The sequence below is a fragment of the Nilaparvata lugens genome, chromosome 5, assembly GCF_014356525.2.
Source record: "Nilaparvata lugens isolate BPH chromosome 5, ASM1435652v1, whole genome shotgun sequence".
Lineage (NCBI taxonomy): Eukaryota > Metazoa > Arthropoda > Insecta > Hemiptera > Delphacidae > Nilaparvata > Nilaparvata lugens.
This window is the reverse complement of record NC_052508.1, coordinates 3,251,933-3,270,046: the sequence shown is the minus strand read 5'-3', so window position 1 is coordinate 3,270,046 and position 18,114 is coordinate 3,251,933. Positions and strand designations below refer to the sequence as shown.

The following is an 18,114-nucleotide window of genomic DNA, read 5'->3' as shown; positions in this document are numbered from 1 at the left end:
TGGATAAAAACTCGATCAACTAATAAATATTTGCGTATTCATTACCGTACTTTAATTGTTATGTTTCTTAATACTTTTGCAGACATTTATAGATCCTCGAAATTTAATCATGAGGTTGAAAGCGGAAAAAGAATTGGAGACAGCTTGATTCGAAACGTGAAAATAGCATCAGCAATACTACTGAGGATAAACTGTTCCTCTGACAGGGAAGACTAATAAACGTTATCTTCATGGAGACTGATTTCATCGTACTTTGTTGTTTATTGATAAATGGTAGGTATCAATTAAGTCCTATAGGAAACTAATGTACATCAGAGAGCAATTTGAATGCATTTTTTAATCTTTTCAAGAAGAAGCCAAAATAACATAATCTTTTATACTGCACTTTATAATTGCATATTCTCATATTTGTAGACTAGTTATTTGTTATTAATTTCAATCGACCAAGTATGTTCATTGAGAGTTTATTTTTCAATTATTGATAATAGTTATTTTTCAAGCATATTGAGATGTATTCTGACGTCATAGTGTAATGTACCAAAGATTGTTTGAATAGATTATAATAAAAATATTTTAGAGAAATTGATTGCCTTAATTCTTTATCGAGGATCCTTGTCACAAACACATAACTAGTTCCGTTCGATTTTATTTTATTCAATACCTAGTTTATTTTAATTTTTGCAATATGATACCTAATGTATCATTATTTCCAATGCCTCACTTCATACAAAATTGAGACGTCTAGGCTAGGCTATTACTCATGACGATCGATATTTTTTGTAAAAATGTTTTCCAATTAATGAAACAGTTTCTTCTTTGAAAAATAATATATATTTGGTTCATTATAATAAATGCTGAATGTTTACAAAAATAGTAGTAATATATGCTCAATCATTTACTAAAATTGAAACAGTCTATATATCTACGTATGCAGTTGTGTGTATGTATTACTATATAATTTATTTTGAGAAACATATAAACACTATTTGTTGAATGGATTTTTTCTCAACAATGTTCAATAGTTCAAAACAACCCTGATACACTGTCCAGAATGCAGAAGTTCGAATGCCTCATTGATTTTATCGAACGCCATTTGATGACTGACAAAATCATCTAGAGGAAGTTTGTTTTCCAAGTAGAGTTTGACGAGTTTTGGAACACTGTCCTTGCTCTTCCAGCCGCCAAAGGCGGTGCCCTTCCAGGTGCGTCCGGTCACCAGCTGGAAGGGCCGGGTGCTGATTTCCTGCCCTGCGCCAGCCACCCCTATGATGACGGAGACTCCCCAGCCCTTGTGGCAGGACTCCAGGGCAGCCCGCATAGTCATCACATTGCCAACACACTCGAACGTGTAGTCCAACCCACCATCGGTCACATCAATCAGGTGCTCTTGGATCGTCGATTTCACGTCTTTGGGGTTCACAAACTCCGTACATCCAAACTTCTTAGCAACTTCAAACTTGGCCGGGTTAGTATCGACGCCTATGATACGAGATGCGCCAGCTTCCCTACAACCTAACGCAGCTGCTAATCCAACAGCGCCCAAACCCCAAATAGCACACGTTGCACCTTTTTCAACTTTGGCTGTATTTAGAGCAGCTCCGTAGCCGGTGGAAACACCACACCCCAACAGACACACTTTCCCCAGAGAGGCTTTCTCATCCACCTTACACAATGAAATTTCAGCTACCACTGTGTACTCACTAAAAGTGGAACAACCCATGAAGTGATACAAGGTTTTTCCTCGGCAAGTGAACCGCGACGTACCGTCAGGCATCACTCCTTGGCCTTGAGTTGTCCTGATTTTGCCGCATAGATTCGTTTTGGGCGATTTGCAAAACTTACACTCGCCGCACTGCGGAATGTACAAGGGGACCACGTGGTCTCCCGGCTGGAACGACGTGACTCCTTCTCCGACACTCTCGACGATGCCTGCACCCTCATGGCCCAGGACGCTGGGGAACTTTCCCTCGGGATCTGCGCCGCTCAGAGTGTAGGCGTCCGTGTGGCAGAGCGCGGTGTCGGTGATCTTGATTCTCACCTCTCCCTGCTTGGGTGGCGCAACCTCAATCGTTTCCAAAACGAGTGGCTTCTTCTGCTCCCAAGCAACTGCAGCACGACACTGAATTACTTTACCACTTGTTTCGGCCATTGTTTTTGCCTGAAACAATAGAATAAAATATATAATTCTTTGAATCGCTTACTGATAGAAAACTATTTGTAACAGGAAAGGTTATAATAATATTGTAAGTGTACAAACAAGAAAAAGTATGTTTTCCATTTTAAAGTTATTAATTCAATCTTATGCTAGAACGTGATTAAAGCATTGCTAGTTCTACACTTGGATTTATTCTCTATCATAGTATTATAGTCTGGTTGCATTGAAACTTCTTTACCTGCGATTCAGATAATTTGCAGTAGGTAGCCTAATCTCTTGGCTAAAACAAGTGCCAAGTTGATAAAGACTGCTAGTTGAAATCTATTTCAAGTGGGGTTAGGCAATTGGGATCAGAAAAACATATACTTCAACTTTGAAGTGGCATAGCAACTAAAATAACGCTGTGAAAATGTTGAAAAAACCATGTTATACTTTTAGATGTTTTTTATGCATAACTTTTTTCAATATTTTAATTCAACATTTTTCAAAAAAGTACTGTCACTGATCCCAATCGCCCCATCAAATGGTGCAAATGGAATCACGACTCTAGATTTATTTATAACTCAATGCGGTGCTATTCAGGAGCTATTGGGGTATAGCTTATTAGGTTCTCTCTCCGGGCAAAATTTTATTTCTCCTCTAACTCGAATAGTTTTTGAAATTTTTCAATTCTTGTAACATGACCTTCAGAAATCTTGGTGCTAAAGGAAAATGATTAAATTGTAATGGTAATAACTTGGATTCCAGGTTATTACCCTAAAAGCCGTGATCCCAATTGCCCTATGATGTAAATTTCTTGGAGTAGGCCTAATTGGGAACAGGGCTGTGAAACTTTCTGAGCTCTTTAGTGGAATTTTGAATTCCACGACAGAAATAAGCTTGAAAGGCATCCCACTTTCAAATTTCATGCTGCCGCCATTTGAACTGTTAATGAATTAGAAATTATGAATCCACTCTTTCCGAGAGTGAAAATGAGAGAACGAAAACCTTTTTTCTCGTATGTGAATAATTTCTTGAGTCACCTTAGATTACACCAATCAGTAGGAACAACATAGTAGATAGATAATAATTAATACCATTATTCAAATTAAAAAAAAAACGTGATCCAATAGCACCGTGCTCCCAATTACCATCTTTCACCTTGATTGGGAAAGCGCAAAACTTTTATACTCTTAGGCCGGTTACAGAGCTCGACCGACCGTCAGTTCGTACGTCAGTCGCGCTTGTCTTTTCCGTAGATATTCCATGTATCCGTACAGAGCAGGACTGACGGCACGCACGCGCACGGTCAGGACCATGCGTTTTATACATCGGTCGAGCTCGTGCGCATCCGTTCCATCGGTCGACTGACGCGCTATTGAAACAAATAGAAGCTTTCAGAGGTGTACTGATCAGTAGCCCGATCGCAACATAACCAATGTGCTGACACCTCTGCCCGTCAATCAGCTGATATTGAATTGAATAGCATAATGAGTGAATTCAATTAATATTGTCATATTGTGAATTCATTAATATTGAATTCAGAGTTTTCATGAGTGAATTCAATTAATATTGTCATATTTGAATTCAGAGTTTTTCTATACATTTCTAAATTTTCTATTGAAAAATAATATATTATTAATATTATCTACATTTATTTGATCCGTAGCTTAAAGTGACTGCAAGTATTCTCAATGGTGATACAAGCTCGAAATAACTCATCAAAATTTCTGATGGACATTCTGAGGTAGTTGAAAAATGTATCTTCACCCCAAGCAATGATGTATATAATGGTACTAAATTTCCTTTGAAATGCTCTTTGGGTGACCATCGGGTGAACTTGATATCTACGTCTTTTAATCTTTCGTTTACGAAGATAATAAGCTGCAATAACAATCTGTAAAGGCGTCCATTTTGTGAGTCAGAAAAACTGATGTATGGTCAGGATGGTGCATACGCACTGACGGTCGGTCGAGCTCTGAATGTGTAAAACTGATTGATTCATCGATGCGTACGGTCAGGATGGTACATACGCACTGACGGTCGGTCGAGTTCTGTAATCGGCCTTAGTGCCGGTTGAATTTTAATCATAGTTAATTCCACAAGAAACAATCGGGGAAGCCGTCTTTTCAAAAAAGCCTTCTCTGATTGGTCTTTTGTGCAACCGGGTCTTATCGTATTACATTAGGATACTATAGGCTGGGTTGCCAGTAGGACACCACAAAGTCGCCAGTTGTGTCCGTGTGTCGCAGGCTGGGACATCGATGCTGGTGTCCCAGCGGTGGCCGGGCTGCCGACACAAACACTAGCCGGCTGCCAAAATCTGATGTCCCTGGAGTAATAAATAATAAGAGAACTAATGCCCCGCGTCCTGTTGACACCTGTTGCTCCTCTAGACTTATATACCTTATATACTTAGATACCTCATACGAGCATAGCTCATAATGGTGTCCTCTTGTAATACGATAGCCACCTCTAATACAAGGCCCTAGCCTACAATATTGCAACGTCGCCGCAGTGTAGGCCAAGAATGTAATACATGATTTGTGAAAAAGATCAGCTGGTATTTTTCTAAATCTTTTTCACCAATCAAGATATATATTCAAGGCCTACGCTGCGGCGTTGCAATATCGTAGGCCAGGACCTAGTATTAGGCCCGCCGCAAAGTAGACCCACACTAATCCACGAAAAGCAACCCACGCCGTGGGATGTTCTGCAAACCATTGCTAGGCTTCTCCAGACATCTGTGTAATGATAATAATACATGCAATGAATAATCCACTTGTCAGCTGATTATGAATAATTCTATAGCAATGGTTTACAGAAAGTCCCACGGCGTGGGTTGCTTTTCGTGGATTATCATGGGTCTACTTTGCGGCGGGCCATAAAGGTGGCTATGGTAATACACGAAACAGGCCTAATTTATTGTAAACTACGCGTAATTATAAATTGAGAAAAATAGATGATTCTTAAATCTTGCTATTTGAAGAATAATTAAAAAGATATTCATATTTCTGTATGTAAACAAATAATATTTGGAATTCTTATAGATTTGGAGTATGATTACCAGAGAATTTTCCAAGATTTTACAGAAAATAGTTCCTACGTTAAATACTATGCCGGCAGTCATGATAAAATTTATGCTTTCACAGTCAACGTTTAGTTGGCAGTTTATTCATGCTTATACTTACTTAGATCAGTCAGTATTGAAATACCGGTAACTCAGTATAGGCCTAAAATCACAAGGCAAGGCTGATAAAGTAAAAGTTGAGAATAAAAAATTATTTGCCAAAACTAAAATGAGCTGACAAAATTTTTATATTGGAGAAACAGAAGAACAAAGCAGAATGCAGATGATTAGAAAACAGCTGTAAACGTGATCACTGTGTGAAAGCGAACAGCTGACTTTCGCTCCCACAAGGCACTATGGGTTCGCCGCAAACCTGCAAAATGAAAATAACATAACCTCAAATATTACTCAATGCAATGCATGAACCTCAGTAATATTTCATTACTTTCTTACATTTAAACCAGTTGATCATGAAATCACAGATATTAAAGAATTATTTTCAATATTCTGTTCCTTATGAATTCTAATTTTAAAAGTTGTTTAGTAGTCACTATTTTTGTCATAATTTAGAAGTAATGTAAGTTACCTATCTAACTCTTGTGTACCGGCAGAGACAATTTCATAAATTATTTATGTTAATCAGTTCTGTGCTCTTGGAATAATGTAAGTATAACTTATAATCTAATACACACAAATTGTATCCAAGTATAAGTTGAGTGAGGTCCAGTCATTCGTTTTTAAATGTCCAAAATTAACTCTGTCAAACAATTTAGGAATGACTAAAGTAAAAGACCTACTAATAATAATTTGAACTTCTCAACTAATTATTAGGGAATAGTATTTTTCCTCTACGAACGCTCAATGATTTGCTTTAAATTTATAGCATGGCCTGTATTGGCCGTTTTTACACTTAACGATTTCTTCAGACCTCCAGAATTTCCTCCGATAGGTCGTTTTTACTCATTTCGATTGTCAGGCACTCATTATCAGTTAATCAGAGATCAATTCTGAGTGTCGAACGATAAATGTTTGCCAACAACTAGAAATGTAAAAACGATCTATCAAATAAGTTCTAGGTTGACGGAGTGGAATCAGTCATTTAATTATAGGCTATGTTTTATTCAATTTGCCTGTACTGGTATGTGGTGTCTTTTTTTCTATACTTAATTTGTCCTCTTAGTTGGCTTGGATCTGCGATCAAGTAACTTCTTAATGATAACTTCGTGATGATTAATATATTTTAATAATTATTTTTAAATTGAATCCTGCCATCTATTGATGTTTAATCATCTCATTTTATCACTTAGGTAGACATATCCTGCAAAACAAAAATAAATGAATGCCACAAAAATTATCACTGGTTCAGATTCAACATCAATATTTTTCTCCCGGTTTATCCTTGTTGAATAAGTTTTATACGCTTTGGTAATTCATTTGGACTCTCAGAGTAATATTTCAATTACACTTTTAACGGTTCAAGTGTATTCATTTTTTCATCTCTTGGTTTGCCCCGAAAACATTTTATGGATAAAAAACGCAATAAATTACAACTACTATAGATTAACAGAACAAATTCTAAGACAACGAAAAGATTGAACTCTCGCCCTTGAAATTTTCAGCCAAAAATTTCAGAGAATACTTACATTGGGTTCGATTTTTGGAATCGACAAAAATATTGTAAAAGACATTCCAATCAGTAGTCTACCTAGTTTGCTAACGACGCATTTTTATTTTTGATTCTAATCTCTGAACTAAAATGTGATTTACCAATCTTTTTTCAGATTTTGAAACGTTGAATATGCATAGCATGGCATTCTCAAGTCAAAAGATGTTGACCAGATTATTTCTCCGTTCATCTTTTAGAAGTGATATCATGCGACTTGTGTCAGTAACAGATCTAACCCGTTACTTTAAAAATAATCAGCTACAACAATACAGTTCAGTGCATACGAAATTCAAAAGTAGTGAGGAGAGAATCAATAAGTTCTCCGAATCAAAGCATAAACCCAAACCACTGGAAGATTTGCAAGTAAGGGCTGACCATGATCCTGATGTATTTGGTGATCTGTCCAGTGATTTTGGTACAAGATTCGATTTTGTTGATAAACTGCCTGCAGAGGAAGGCGATGTTGAAGAGCAGGTTATTAACAAAAAGAAGAGGTTGACGATCAATCAGTATGCAAAAATTATGAAGAAATTCCTAGAAAGGAAGAAGGTAAGCTCAAAGACTTATAATAATCAAGTAGATAAACTTTATATTTATATGCTAATAAAGTTTATGTATTGTGGCTAATGCCGTATTTAAGGTAAAAACTATTGAAATCTGCTTAAAACGGTATTTTTTCAATTTCTCCCAAGGTTTTCATCCTGACTTTAACTATTGGTAATTACTGAAGTTTAGGAAGCTCTCCTTCCACTTTCACAATAGTAATTTCAAATCTTCAAAGTTGTTTTCCATCATGAACTGCTTATTATTAATCACTTTTTGCTATTAGAAAAAAAGACTAGCAGTCAGATAAGTCAGCAGTCAGATATCTGACTGCTAGTCGTTTTTTCTAATAGCAAAAAGTGATTAGTAATTTCAACTTCACTTTTTTGGTATGGGCTACTCGTACCATATTTATGTAAAAATTGAACATTTAAAAATGTTCAACTTTATTTTTTTCACGACAAGCTCCGACTAATAATGTCATTATCAAGTGTCATCTACATGCAAATTACATTATAAGTCGAAACATGTTGCGAGGAATAAAATAAAGTTGGAAAGAGGTTACTTTGATTTCTATAATTTCAACTCACTTATCAAGTCTTAACGCGTTCCAAGGTGTTGGGCCCCATATTCAGCAGGCTAGGAGTACCTTAATACTCCTTGCCTGCTGAAGATTGGGCCCAACCACTTACATATTTAAACAATTCTTTCAATTTTTAAAAAGTGTGAAATCAACAAAAAATACAAATTATCTTCCCAACTTTTTCTAATTATTGCTTTCATCTCTCAAATGAAGTTTCTAATAACTACTTTGAAACTCTTATATCAATTGAGACTGGCCTCCGTATCCTTCCAATCCAATTAACAGATACCTCACCAAAGAACTAAAATTTTAACTGAATATCCTTTTTCTATTTTGATTTTGAAACTAATTAAACTCATTTATTTTTTCATGTAACTTACTATTTTGTCCATTGCTTTCTTAAGCAATAATATCCTGTGACTTTTGTTTATTGCTTTCGTAAGCAATAATATCCTGTGACCTTCCATTCAATAATAAAGTTGTGTTGAAATGTGCTTGAGACTGGAAACAATATTGTTAGTGTAAATAAATGAAAAATTTTTGTCAGTCAAGTTTACGAATAAAGTTCGAGATCGTGACATTCGACAGTTTGATATTAGTCAAAGATCCTAATGAAACATGATTCAGTCTATAATCAGTTCATAGTTTAAATATTTTCTCTAAATATATTTAGAGCTTTGAAGATCTTTTAATAATGCATGAGATGGATCGTTGTTTGAATTACTACAATTTTATTCGTGTTTTTCCAGTTGGGTAATGCTATTGATGTGCTTGAAACAAGAATGCTCAAGGAGGACAAAGTTGAACCAGATAGATACATTTACAATCTTCTGATATCGGCATGTGCTGGATTTGGAAACACTAAGAAAGCTTTTCAACTCTTCAATAAGGTAGGACCAGTCATTTTTCTGTTTTATTATATTTGTTTGTTCAAACCTTGTGTGGTAATGATTAGGCCTGGGGTGGTGGTGATTTTTCATTCTATGTTACAGAGATTCTATGTATTTTACAAAAATTATGAAATACAGTAGGCCTACTTTACTTTTTTTTACTCCTTTTTCTAATATCTCATCGAGCTTGCCATGTCTATATTATTCTTTCCTTTATGTTCTCCAAACTTCTAAATTGATGAATTTGATGAAATCTCAAACTGTTCTGCAAGTTGAATTTCCTAAATTATGAAATTTAATAAATTAAATGAAAAAGACTAAGAAATCGTCAAAAAAACACAGATTTATTGATACTTAGAAAGACCGGTCTCGGTTATTACACCATTGTCAATTTCTGATAAACTGAAAACAAAATTTAACAAGGATAAATTATGCTTTCCTAAACATGGTTATGTGGAGAGGTGGAACATAACCTTCAGGGCAGTAGCGGTTGGTATTGAAAATAAGTATGGTTGTAATTTCTTCCTAGATCACCTATATTTCCTGACAATATATAAAATCAATATAAGGATAGATAATCATTTTAGTTATTTTGTAAAATTGTACCTACTTCAGGTCTTTCTAACAACAATATCCTTAAGCTTAAATTGAAAAAATCAATATTACAGTTCATCGCCCAGGTGTTTTGACTGGTAGAAATCAACAAGCTATCCATTAGTGGGATATTTCATCGAGAAACGTTCTCTAAATTATGCACATATTTATTCACAATTTATTTACAAGTTACAATATATTTACAAGATAAAAAAGTGATCAATTTCAAATTGAGAACCCCGGTGCCGAGTGTGCTATCCTCGAATCGGGAGGAAGCAGATTGCAGCAGGCCGATGTGACGAATCCGAGTGTGGCCAGCAGAATGCACAGAGCGGACAGACCGCAGATGGCGCCACCGGCGATGTCGATTATGTTCTTGTCCAGCTGATTTGAGTCCGAAGCTAGAACTGCCAGTATTCCACATTCCAACAAGCTGAACGCGCTCAGAAGAATATATCCTGAAACAATATGGCAAAATTGTTAATAGGTCTTGTTATTAAAAGAATAGATACCGACTGGTTCAGGTCTAGTGTCAGAGTTTTTAGGTCGCGCCTGATCAATTTCAAGACCACTGACATGAATTAACGACTGCTTTTAGTCATCTGGGACCGACATCTCAACGTGTCAATCCTATTATTATTATTATTGAAGAAAAGTATAGTTATGTCAATAATATCAAGATTTATTGTGAATTTATCATTTCTATCAAGAAACTTAGTGGTAAAGAAATGTATTAAAAGCATTTCTAATACAATTCAACAACTTCTAATAGCTAAACTTGAGATTTGAAGACGTGAGATAGGGAAGTCATTGTACAAAACACTATCCACTTGCCCAAGATACAATAGGTTAGTTTCTCAATAATCACTAGTTATCACAATTTGAATTATTTTCATACAATAGTCATGCTTTATTTAATCTATCATTTATCTATATTTCAATTTCAGTTTATTTCCAAAAAAAAACATAATACACGAATATGAAATACAATATACAACATATTTTGGAATCCCTCTACTATACTATCCATCTGTGTGTAGGAGGGGGGGGGGGAGTTCCACTTTATACATGTAAATTGATTATCTAAACTGTGGATGATAATAGCCGTGATATCCTAACAGATAAGTAACATAGAATTGCTTTTGTGGAATTCAATTTTTCAGACCAATATTGATTTATGTGAATCAAACTCATGTTTCTGAATGTAATTTTTTTATACTGTGTGAATCCATACAACTGTTAACCTATAGCAAATTTTTGTGTCTAGATGTTACTTCTCAACAGACTGTCCATAACTACAGTTTCAAGCACAGTTTTAGTTGACAGTTTAAGTAGAAGAGGACAGATTGTCGGATAGCAGCTCTATTTTTATTTTCCAATAAATTCATCCAAAATGATGAAATTTGTTGAAATTATGATAATTGAATAATTCTAGAGAACATGAGAAAGATTCTTCTAAAAAATTCATGCGGAATTTGATCAAAAAGGCTGAAATTTGTTGAAATTATGATAATTGAATAATACAAATTGAATTGAGCATCTAGAGAACTTGAGAAAGAGTAATTTACCTGTTACATAGTGCCTGTGAGGTAGCCAACGAGCTGTTCTACAGCCAACTAGTCCAAGAATCAAACACACAAATCCCGATATTGCTCCAAAATCCAAATAGTATTTTCTTCGTCCAGTCTGAAATCAAATTCAAATATTATTGTAAATATGTCGCAATTTGCAAAGGCTAAAAGTCTCTTTGATAGTAAAACCTCTCAATGATTCTTCACGCTTTTGCTGAAGATGATACCTAAAAGCTTTTGTATTGATACGGGAAGGATGGCAAAGTTGGGAGATGGATGAAACTGAAATTTCAGGATAGTTTCAAACCACTGGGAAGTAATTTCAAAATTAAAAAAGTTAGTTTGCTTCATTTTTCAATATTCTTGCAAGTTGTATTAGTATTACTCCTCTGTCTTCTGCCCTATTCATCTTTAGCAGACTAGATCACAATTTCGCAGTAACAAAATCATCTATTATTTGAGTTGAAAACTACTCAAAATCCTCAATTTATTTTCTGCAAATAATGATGGTAGTATTTCCTCTAAAATGAAGAAAGTCTCTTAATAATTATAGTTTTTGAATAATGTTAGTAGTCTTTCACAATTGAAGGTAGTCTCTAAAAGTTAAATTTTGTTCGTTTTTGAATATTTTTGACGACAATACAGTCAAATATTATGAATAATAGTTATTAAAAACTAGTATTCTCTAATTAGAGTGTTGAAAATGAGTTTAAAAATCCGAAAGCGCTCCACACGTGAGAAATAGTTTTTATTAACTATTATTCAAAAATTGACTGTAGAATCGTCAAAAATTGTTCAAAAACGAATTATCAACTAGCAGTTCTTCATGGATACTAAAATATATGAGTACTAAAGGTTTTCTCTAAGACAATAATTGTAGATAGTCTGAAGTCTTGAAACTAAAGATTAGCATGTAAATGTAATTCAGCCTCTGAAGAATGTGGCTATTTTGAAAAATGTATCCTCAACAGTTAAAATGATAGCTGATCTCTAGATGTATGAGGGTAGCCTCTAAATAGTGGCCATTCACTAATAAATAATGTGATTTGTTGAAAATAATATGATGGTGAAAAATTTAAAACAATTAAGCTTGTGTCTGAAAAATGAATGTAGTATCTTCTGAAATGATGATGATATTCCTACAAATTAATATCGTCATTGAGGACAGTCTCTTATTGGTGGTTCTGTATTTCAGCAATGGATATAGTCTGTTGTAAGACTAGACCTTCTTTCTCTAAAAGGTTGTCTTGAATTTAGTCCCTGAAATATACCCCCACGTATGAGGACTATTTAGTCTCTAAATAGTGGCCTCTTATTAATAAGGGTCGCTTTCTCCAAAGTTGGATCAACTATTAAACCCGTTTAATCAGTGTATGGCAGCATTCAATAGTTTTTCAATTGAGACAGCTTATGGTTTAAACTAGAATTCTGATTAAACTTTTTTGTTAGAGTAAGCAACCAAAAATATTGTACTTTGAACGTGGTGGATATCGGAGGTATTGTCAGTGGTAGTACTGAAAAATTTTCGTGATATCCAATAAACCAAATAATAGTTCTGTATTATTTAGAATAGACTCTAAAAACCAATACCCCCTAAGTAAATAGTTTCTCTCACTAATAAAATATGTACTTATGAAAACATTGAAAAATACATAACCATTCTGCAGCTACTTTGTGAACCCCTCTAATACATTGTTTTTCAGAATTTACTGCAGATTGATTACAAAAAAAGGCTATTTCTATTTATAAAATCTATTTGATAACACTGCAATAGTGTTAGTGTATGGAATCCCTTCAAATACTACGGAAAATGTATTATAAAAATAATATAGATTAGAATTTTTTTGATATTAGAATATTTTTTTAATGAAGGTAATATCAAAAAAAGGATTGTGGTTTCTACTGAATGGAGATGCTTTTTTAAATAAAATGACTTTCAGAGTAGAAAGAATGGGTTTTTTATATTATGATGTGGCGAAGTAATGTCCACTCCACCACTTGAGCACGACTAAAGGTAGACTACTACTACTGCTGCGAAAACAATAGCATATATGAGTGTAGAGGTAGACTCTCACCTTGGACAGAATCCACAAGCACAGAATACAAGTGATGCCGCCGGTGAGCAGCAGAATGATGCCGGCGAACCAGAGCGGCTCGGACGGCAGCCGGCGGTTGACGGCTGGCAGATCCAGCCAGGAGTCCGACTTGGAGACGAGCCGCATCTTGGCGGGCGAGCCGGCCAGCAGCGGCAGAGCAGAGTGAGCGTCGCGGGTTGACCGGTAGTTGGGAGTTATGACTGCTGTGGTGCGTGGCTGGGGGGGCACCTGGGTCTCGGCCGGTGGCAGCAGGTGTGAGTAGGACTTGAGTCGCGTCGGCGTTGAGGTTTGTCGCTGCAGTCTTGGCGCGTGAACTGGCACTTGGAACTGGTGGAAGGGTTTGCGCAGGTCTCTCGTCGCCTGTAATAACATAGAATTATTTTCATTTCATCTATTATACATTTTAATGTAATTTTTTGACCTATACTATAGCTATCTAAAAACTAGAGCTCATTTTTTCTATCCCAACATACTTTAGGGTTGTGTGGCAGAGAGGACCTAGAGTCCAAACCCTGCCCTTTATAAAGACAATTACTCAATTCAATACTTCTTCTTCTTTCTGCATTACAACTCAGCTTGAGCTTTAGTCTTTTCAACTATTCGCCTCCACAACAAACGGTGACCTGCTTTCTGCTTCCAACAATTCAATACTACTTGAGAAATAAAACAGCGAATTTCTCATTAGAATCTCGTACTGCGATTATTAAATAGTTATGTACACTTATTAACATTTATACATTTATGTACACTTATTAAGATTTCAAGAATCACTGCTCTGCTTTTTCATTCAAAACTACTTGACCAAGCACTACACAAGTTCAAATAGTTTCCTCCTTTGGAGCCTCTGCACCAACCGTCTATTGTCTTGCTGCTGGATCGCTTTGACGTTCTTGATGAATTTAATAGTGTCATATTTTCTGTTACTAAAGTAACCAAAGTGTCATATTTTTGGTTCATATTTTAGGTAACAGTAAAGACTAATGGAATTAGTTACTGTATTAGTAATAGAGTCTTTTTATTGTGTAATAATTTAGTATTAGAAATCCATTAAATCCATTGGGGTTTATTGTCTATTTTAATTTATGAAATATGAGGCAATTTTTTAGATGGTGCGCTATTTTGCTCTCATTAGTGAAGAATAATTCAGCTGTTATTCCTCTCATTTGTTCGTTAATTTGTCCTATTCTTGTAACTATTTAATGTAGAAAAAAATATTCACGGTACTCTATTTTTTTCTGCTCAGAATGGGTTTGTTTAAACGTGACCAGTTCTTGACTAGTTCTCCTAGAAATTGAATTATTAATTTTAAAAGATTGTTGCTCATCTTTCAATTGCGAAATATTAGTGGAACAGATAGAATTATCACTCACTGGGTTGTGTGTTTTCAAGTTAACTTGGAAAATTTTGATGATGATAATAATAATACGTAAGAAAATGCCTTTCGAGAAGCTAACATTTAAAACTGTCTTAAATTTTACTCCAGATGGAAAAGACTTTCAAATGATAAATCAATGGAATTCAATATTGAAAAGTATAATAATCATCAAAACTTTGTTGAAAACTATATGAAAATAGATTCTTTAAAAAGTAAAAAGTTATTTGCCAAAATATTTTGTCTAGGGTGGAATTTAAACTCACAGCCTCCAATTTAGAGGCAGGTATCCTGAGCTACGGAAAAGGAAGTGATTATAATACGAATGGATCAGTTTAGAGCATTTTAAGTTGAATTCTGCTGATATAGGTTTATGAAAAGGTTTTAAAATTATTAGGCCTTAAAAAAATATTTTAAATTCAGAACAAGCACTCATGCTCACATCCTCAGACCTACTATCTTTTACTATAGATATCTGAGGCAGTATCACTTCTTCACTGCTTTGACGAAAATTGGAATTTGTTTCTAAAAATCGAAATTTTTAATATAGATTGTTAGAATATATAGAGTAGTTTCGAAAGTCTACTCTATCATTTAAAAATAAAATATTCAATGTGAGCTCTACACATTTATTTTCTTTGTTAAATATTTTCATCTAGCTTTTTTCGAAGTTGTTCTTTGCCGGTAGTGTCATACTGTAATTGATTTCATAATTTGTACCAGTATTCATGGCAAAGAAATGAATGTGAATGTTACCTGGTGTTGGGTGGGTGCAGCGCGAGCGCGGTCCCTGTTGGACTGGATGATGGTGGAGTGCGAGCGACGCAGAGTCGTCTGCTGCTGCTGTCGCTCGGCCGCCTGAGCGACCATTGGAGCCAACACGTCCTGCCTCGGCGAGCACTTGCCTCTGCTGCGAGGCACACTCGACGATCTATGGCGAGCGCCCTTGCCGCGTTGGTTGTTGGAGGTGGCCGTCGATGATGACGATTCCGAGTGGCGGTTGAGACGTGTGCTTCCTTCGCTGACCCCCTGTCGTACCGACAGATTCAGGTAGTCGAGTTTGTCGTCGTAGTAGTGTGGCTCGGTTTGGTCGTCGTACAGAAATTCCTCGTCGTCTTCTTCGTCATCTAAGAAGAACTCTGTTTCTCCGTCATCGGGGGAGCTTTGGTTGAAGTTTAGTTCCTCGTACCGTCTTTGCTGTGGTTCGTATTGTTGTTTATTAGATTGCTGCTGTTGTTGGAAATGTTTTTGTTGTTGAAAATGTTGATGTTGTTGTGGAAGTTTCTGTTGTTGTTGTTTTTGGGGCGACTGTTGTTGTTGTTGGTTCTGTTGTGGATTTCTTCGGAAGCATGGAAACCCTTCATCATCCACAAAAGTCTCGTTGTAGGCGTAGTACATGTTCGGATACTCGTAGCGTGCCATTTTATATTTCCACTAGTCCTAACCCTCTATTTTAAAACCACTTTTTTGTTAACTGGAGAGTTGGAATAATTTTCACAAAACAATTGGCTATATTTTCCCACAAAACAGTTATATCAAAAACTAGTTGATGCACTGTACCATTTCTCTCACAATTCAAATATATTTTGTCCTCCTTATGAAATAACGGATTTTGTTTCTCAGTAGAATCTGAAAGGAATAAATTTGTCAGATTAGCAGTGTATTGTTGGATAAAATTCATGAAACATTTGATAGCAAACTGCATCATAATCCGTCATTGTTGCGCAGAAATGATTTAGCCGGTTTAATTTAATGAAATGTTTAGTTTTTCCCTCTTTATTTAAAGTATTCAAAACTAATTGTGTAATAAAATGTATTACATAGTCAGTTGAGCCTATTCTAGGAAATTATATTAAAATTTTAATGTCATTAAAAAGCCCAGTTCTTCTCAATTTGAACTTGTTTTCTCTCTCATTGAAATTCTGTTTATAAAATTGAAAACGTTTTTCAAACTTTAATTTTTCGAAAATCAAATTATTCTCTATAGGTCTTCATCTATACCAATTATATCGTATTTCATTAGAATGACAGATTTTACCGTTATTTCTATTGTTTACAAATTCATGCTCACAACTCACGAAGAACATTCATGAGATTATATTGCGCGATCAAAATTCTCAATGACAACAAAACATTTGGCTGACTGTATCGTATTTATTGCATTCTAATGAATGTTTTAATAGTTATTCAATCTCTTGATTATTTAAGTCGACTATAGATTCCCGAAGTAACAAATTAGAAATTGACATTAACGAAAAAAAACGTAAACAAAAAACAAAACAAACAGCTATCTATACTGCCGTACTGTCTTATTTTTTACATTCACTAACCGATGTGACCGTTTTTCCCAAATTTTAAACAGTTAAAACCATCTGAACAAAAATTAATTACCTATTTATCGATAAAATTATTATTTCTCGATTAATTTTACAAAGTTTCAGAAATTATTTAACCGCAACAGCAACAAAAAAGAATTCAACAATAAGAATCATCTAACAAAAAACAACATTTTTCACTAAAAATTTCTACTTACACGAATTCGTTATCCATACAATGTGAAGCGTCCGTTGTTTGTTGAAGTTTAAAAGGCACTGAACTGAAGCCGACTGCAATGACTTGAAGCGACGCCGGCTCTGCTAACACCTGGTGCCTTGCCCCGGCCCCTTCCCCCAGCCTTCGTCCCCTGTCATAGGGGATGGTAGGGTAAGAGGTGGTTTCCAACCGTCATTTCGCTTTTCAGCCGGTGACTAGTTGGCATTACTTGGAGGAGGGAGGGGCATGTTTAACTATAGTCAAATTCACTTCAAACGGTCAGCATTTCTGGCAACTAATATCAGTGCTTACCATTTGAACTATTCTGACAGTCCAAGTGAATTTCATCATATATGCTACTGCTTACTGCACTAGGCCTCTCATTGTTTGCATTGTTGCAAGCGTAATGGTGAGGGGAGAAAAGTACGTGTAGGCTATGGCACGCGTCAAGAGTGCACCCCGAAATCAGAAAATGAACGACCCCTATGAGGTTGGTGGGGTGGATGTATTGGAGTAGGTTGTTTACCAATAGTTACCTACTGAAATTGTTTGAGTTTCAATTTTCTTGAAATAATACCTACATTATTTGGAGGAATCTTTTGAAGTAGTCTTTGTTTGTTGTTTTAACCATAGCTTTCTTATCGGGTTATTTTTTCGAATATAAATTCGAAAAATTTTGGAATGTAAGAATAGTTTCTGTAAATTCGAGTTTTTGTTAAGTTACAAGTTTCAAGCTCGTCAATATCATTCAATTCGCCTCCAATCCATTTTAATTGAATTTATTTATTTATTTATTAGAACAGTCACAAACACGATATTTGGAAAGAGAAACAGGCAATTGCCCAAAACTTCTTCAATTCCTTGATTTTGGCACATAAATAGTCCAAAGTGAGGTTAATTTGAATATTATTTTACGTAAGAGAGGTCCATAATACTGTATGAGAATTGAGAATATTGTCTGTTGTATTGGACTAGGTTGTAGTCATACTCTATTATTCTATTGAAATATTCTCTTGAAGTATTCCACATACATTCAAGTATTTTCATAAGTATTTCAATTATT

General features: G+C 35.3%; 3 protein-coding genes across 3 annotated transcripts in view; 1 reads left to right on the top strand and 2 right to left on the bottom strand.

Moving 5' to 3' along the window:
• Positions 1–378: 378 nt before the first annotated feature.
• Positions 379–5,533, bottom strand: LOC111049392 (alcohol dehydrogenase class-3). Its single transcript, XM_022335441.2, has 2 exons — positions 5,326–5,533; positions 379–2,158 (listed from the first exon to the last, which is right to left on the bottom strand). Exon 2 carries the CDS (start codon positions 2,147–2,149, stop codon positions 1,016–1,018), a length of 1,134 nt encoding a protein of 377 aa, XP_022191133.2. The 5' UTR covers positions 2,150–2,158; positions 5,326–5,533; the 3' UTR covers positions 379–1,015.
• Positions 5,534–5,582: 49 nt separating this feature from the next.
• Positions 5,583–18,114, top strand: part of LOC111049388 (pentatricopeptide repeat-containing protein 1, mitochondrial-like) — a 40,727-nt gene continuing 28,195 nt past the window's right edge. Inside the window, exons 1-3 of the mRNA XM_039429722.1 lie at positions 5,583–5,867; positions 6,986–7,419; positions 8,746–8,886. Coding sequence (XP_039285656.1) covers positions 7,003–7,419; positions 8,746–8,886 — 558 coding nt within the window. The 5' untranslated portion in view covers positions 5,583–5,867; positions 6,986–7,002. The remainder of the gene's footprint in view (positions 5,868–6,985; positions 7,420–8,745; positions 8,887–18,114) is intronic.
• Positions 9,630–17,200, bottom strand: LOC111049393 (basic-leucine zipper transcription factor A-like). The gene is made up of 5 exons (XM_039429723.1): positions 17,053–17,200; positions 15,276–16,148; positions 13,127–13,507; positions 11,049–11,166; positions 9,630–9,938 (listed from the first exon to the last, which is right to left on the bottom strand). Exons 2-5 carry the CDS (start codon positions 15,939–15,941, stop codon positions 9,706–9,708), a joined length of 1,398 nt encoding a protein of 465 aa, XP_039285657.1. The 5' UTR covers positions 15,942–16,148; positions 17,053–17,200; the 3' UTR covers positions 9,630–9,705.

Bases quoted from the DNA above. Each gene is read 5' to 3' on its own strand.
- LOC111049392 (XM_022335441.2), bottom strand. From the start codon at position 2,149: ATGGCCGAAACAAGTGGTAAAGTAATTCAGTGTCGTGCTGCAGTTGCT.
- LOC111049393 (XM_039429723.1), bottom strand. From the start codon at position 15,941: ATGGCACGCTACGAGTATCCGAACATGTACTACGCCTACAACGAGACT. The intron at 11,167-13,126 runs GTGAGAGTCTAC...ATTTGATTTCAG, and splicing joins GCTTGTGGATTCTGTCCAAG to ACTGGACGAAGAAAATACTA. The intron at 9,939-11,048 runs GTAAATTACTCT...ATATTGTTTCAG, and splicing joins TCACAGGCACTATGTAACAG to GATATATTCTTCTGAGCGCG.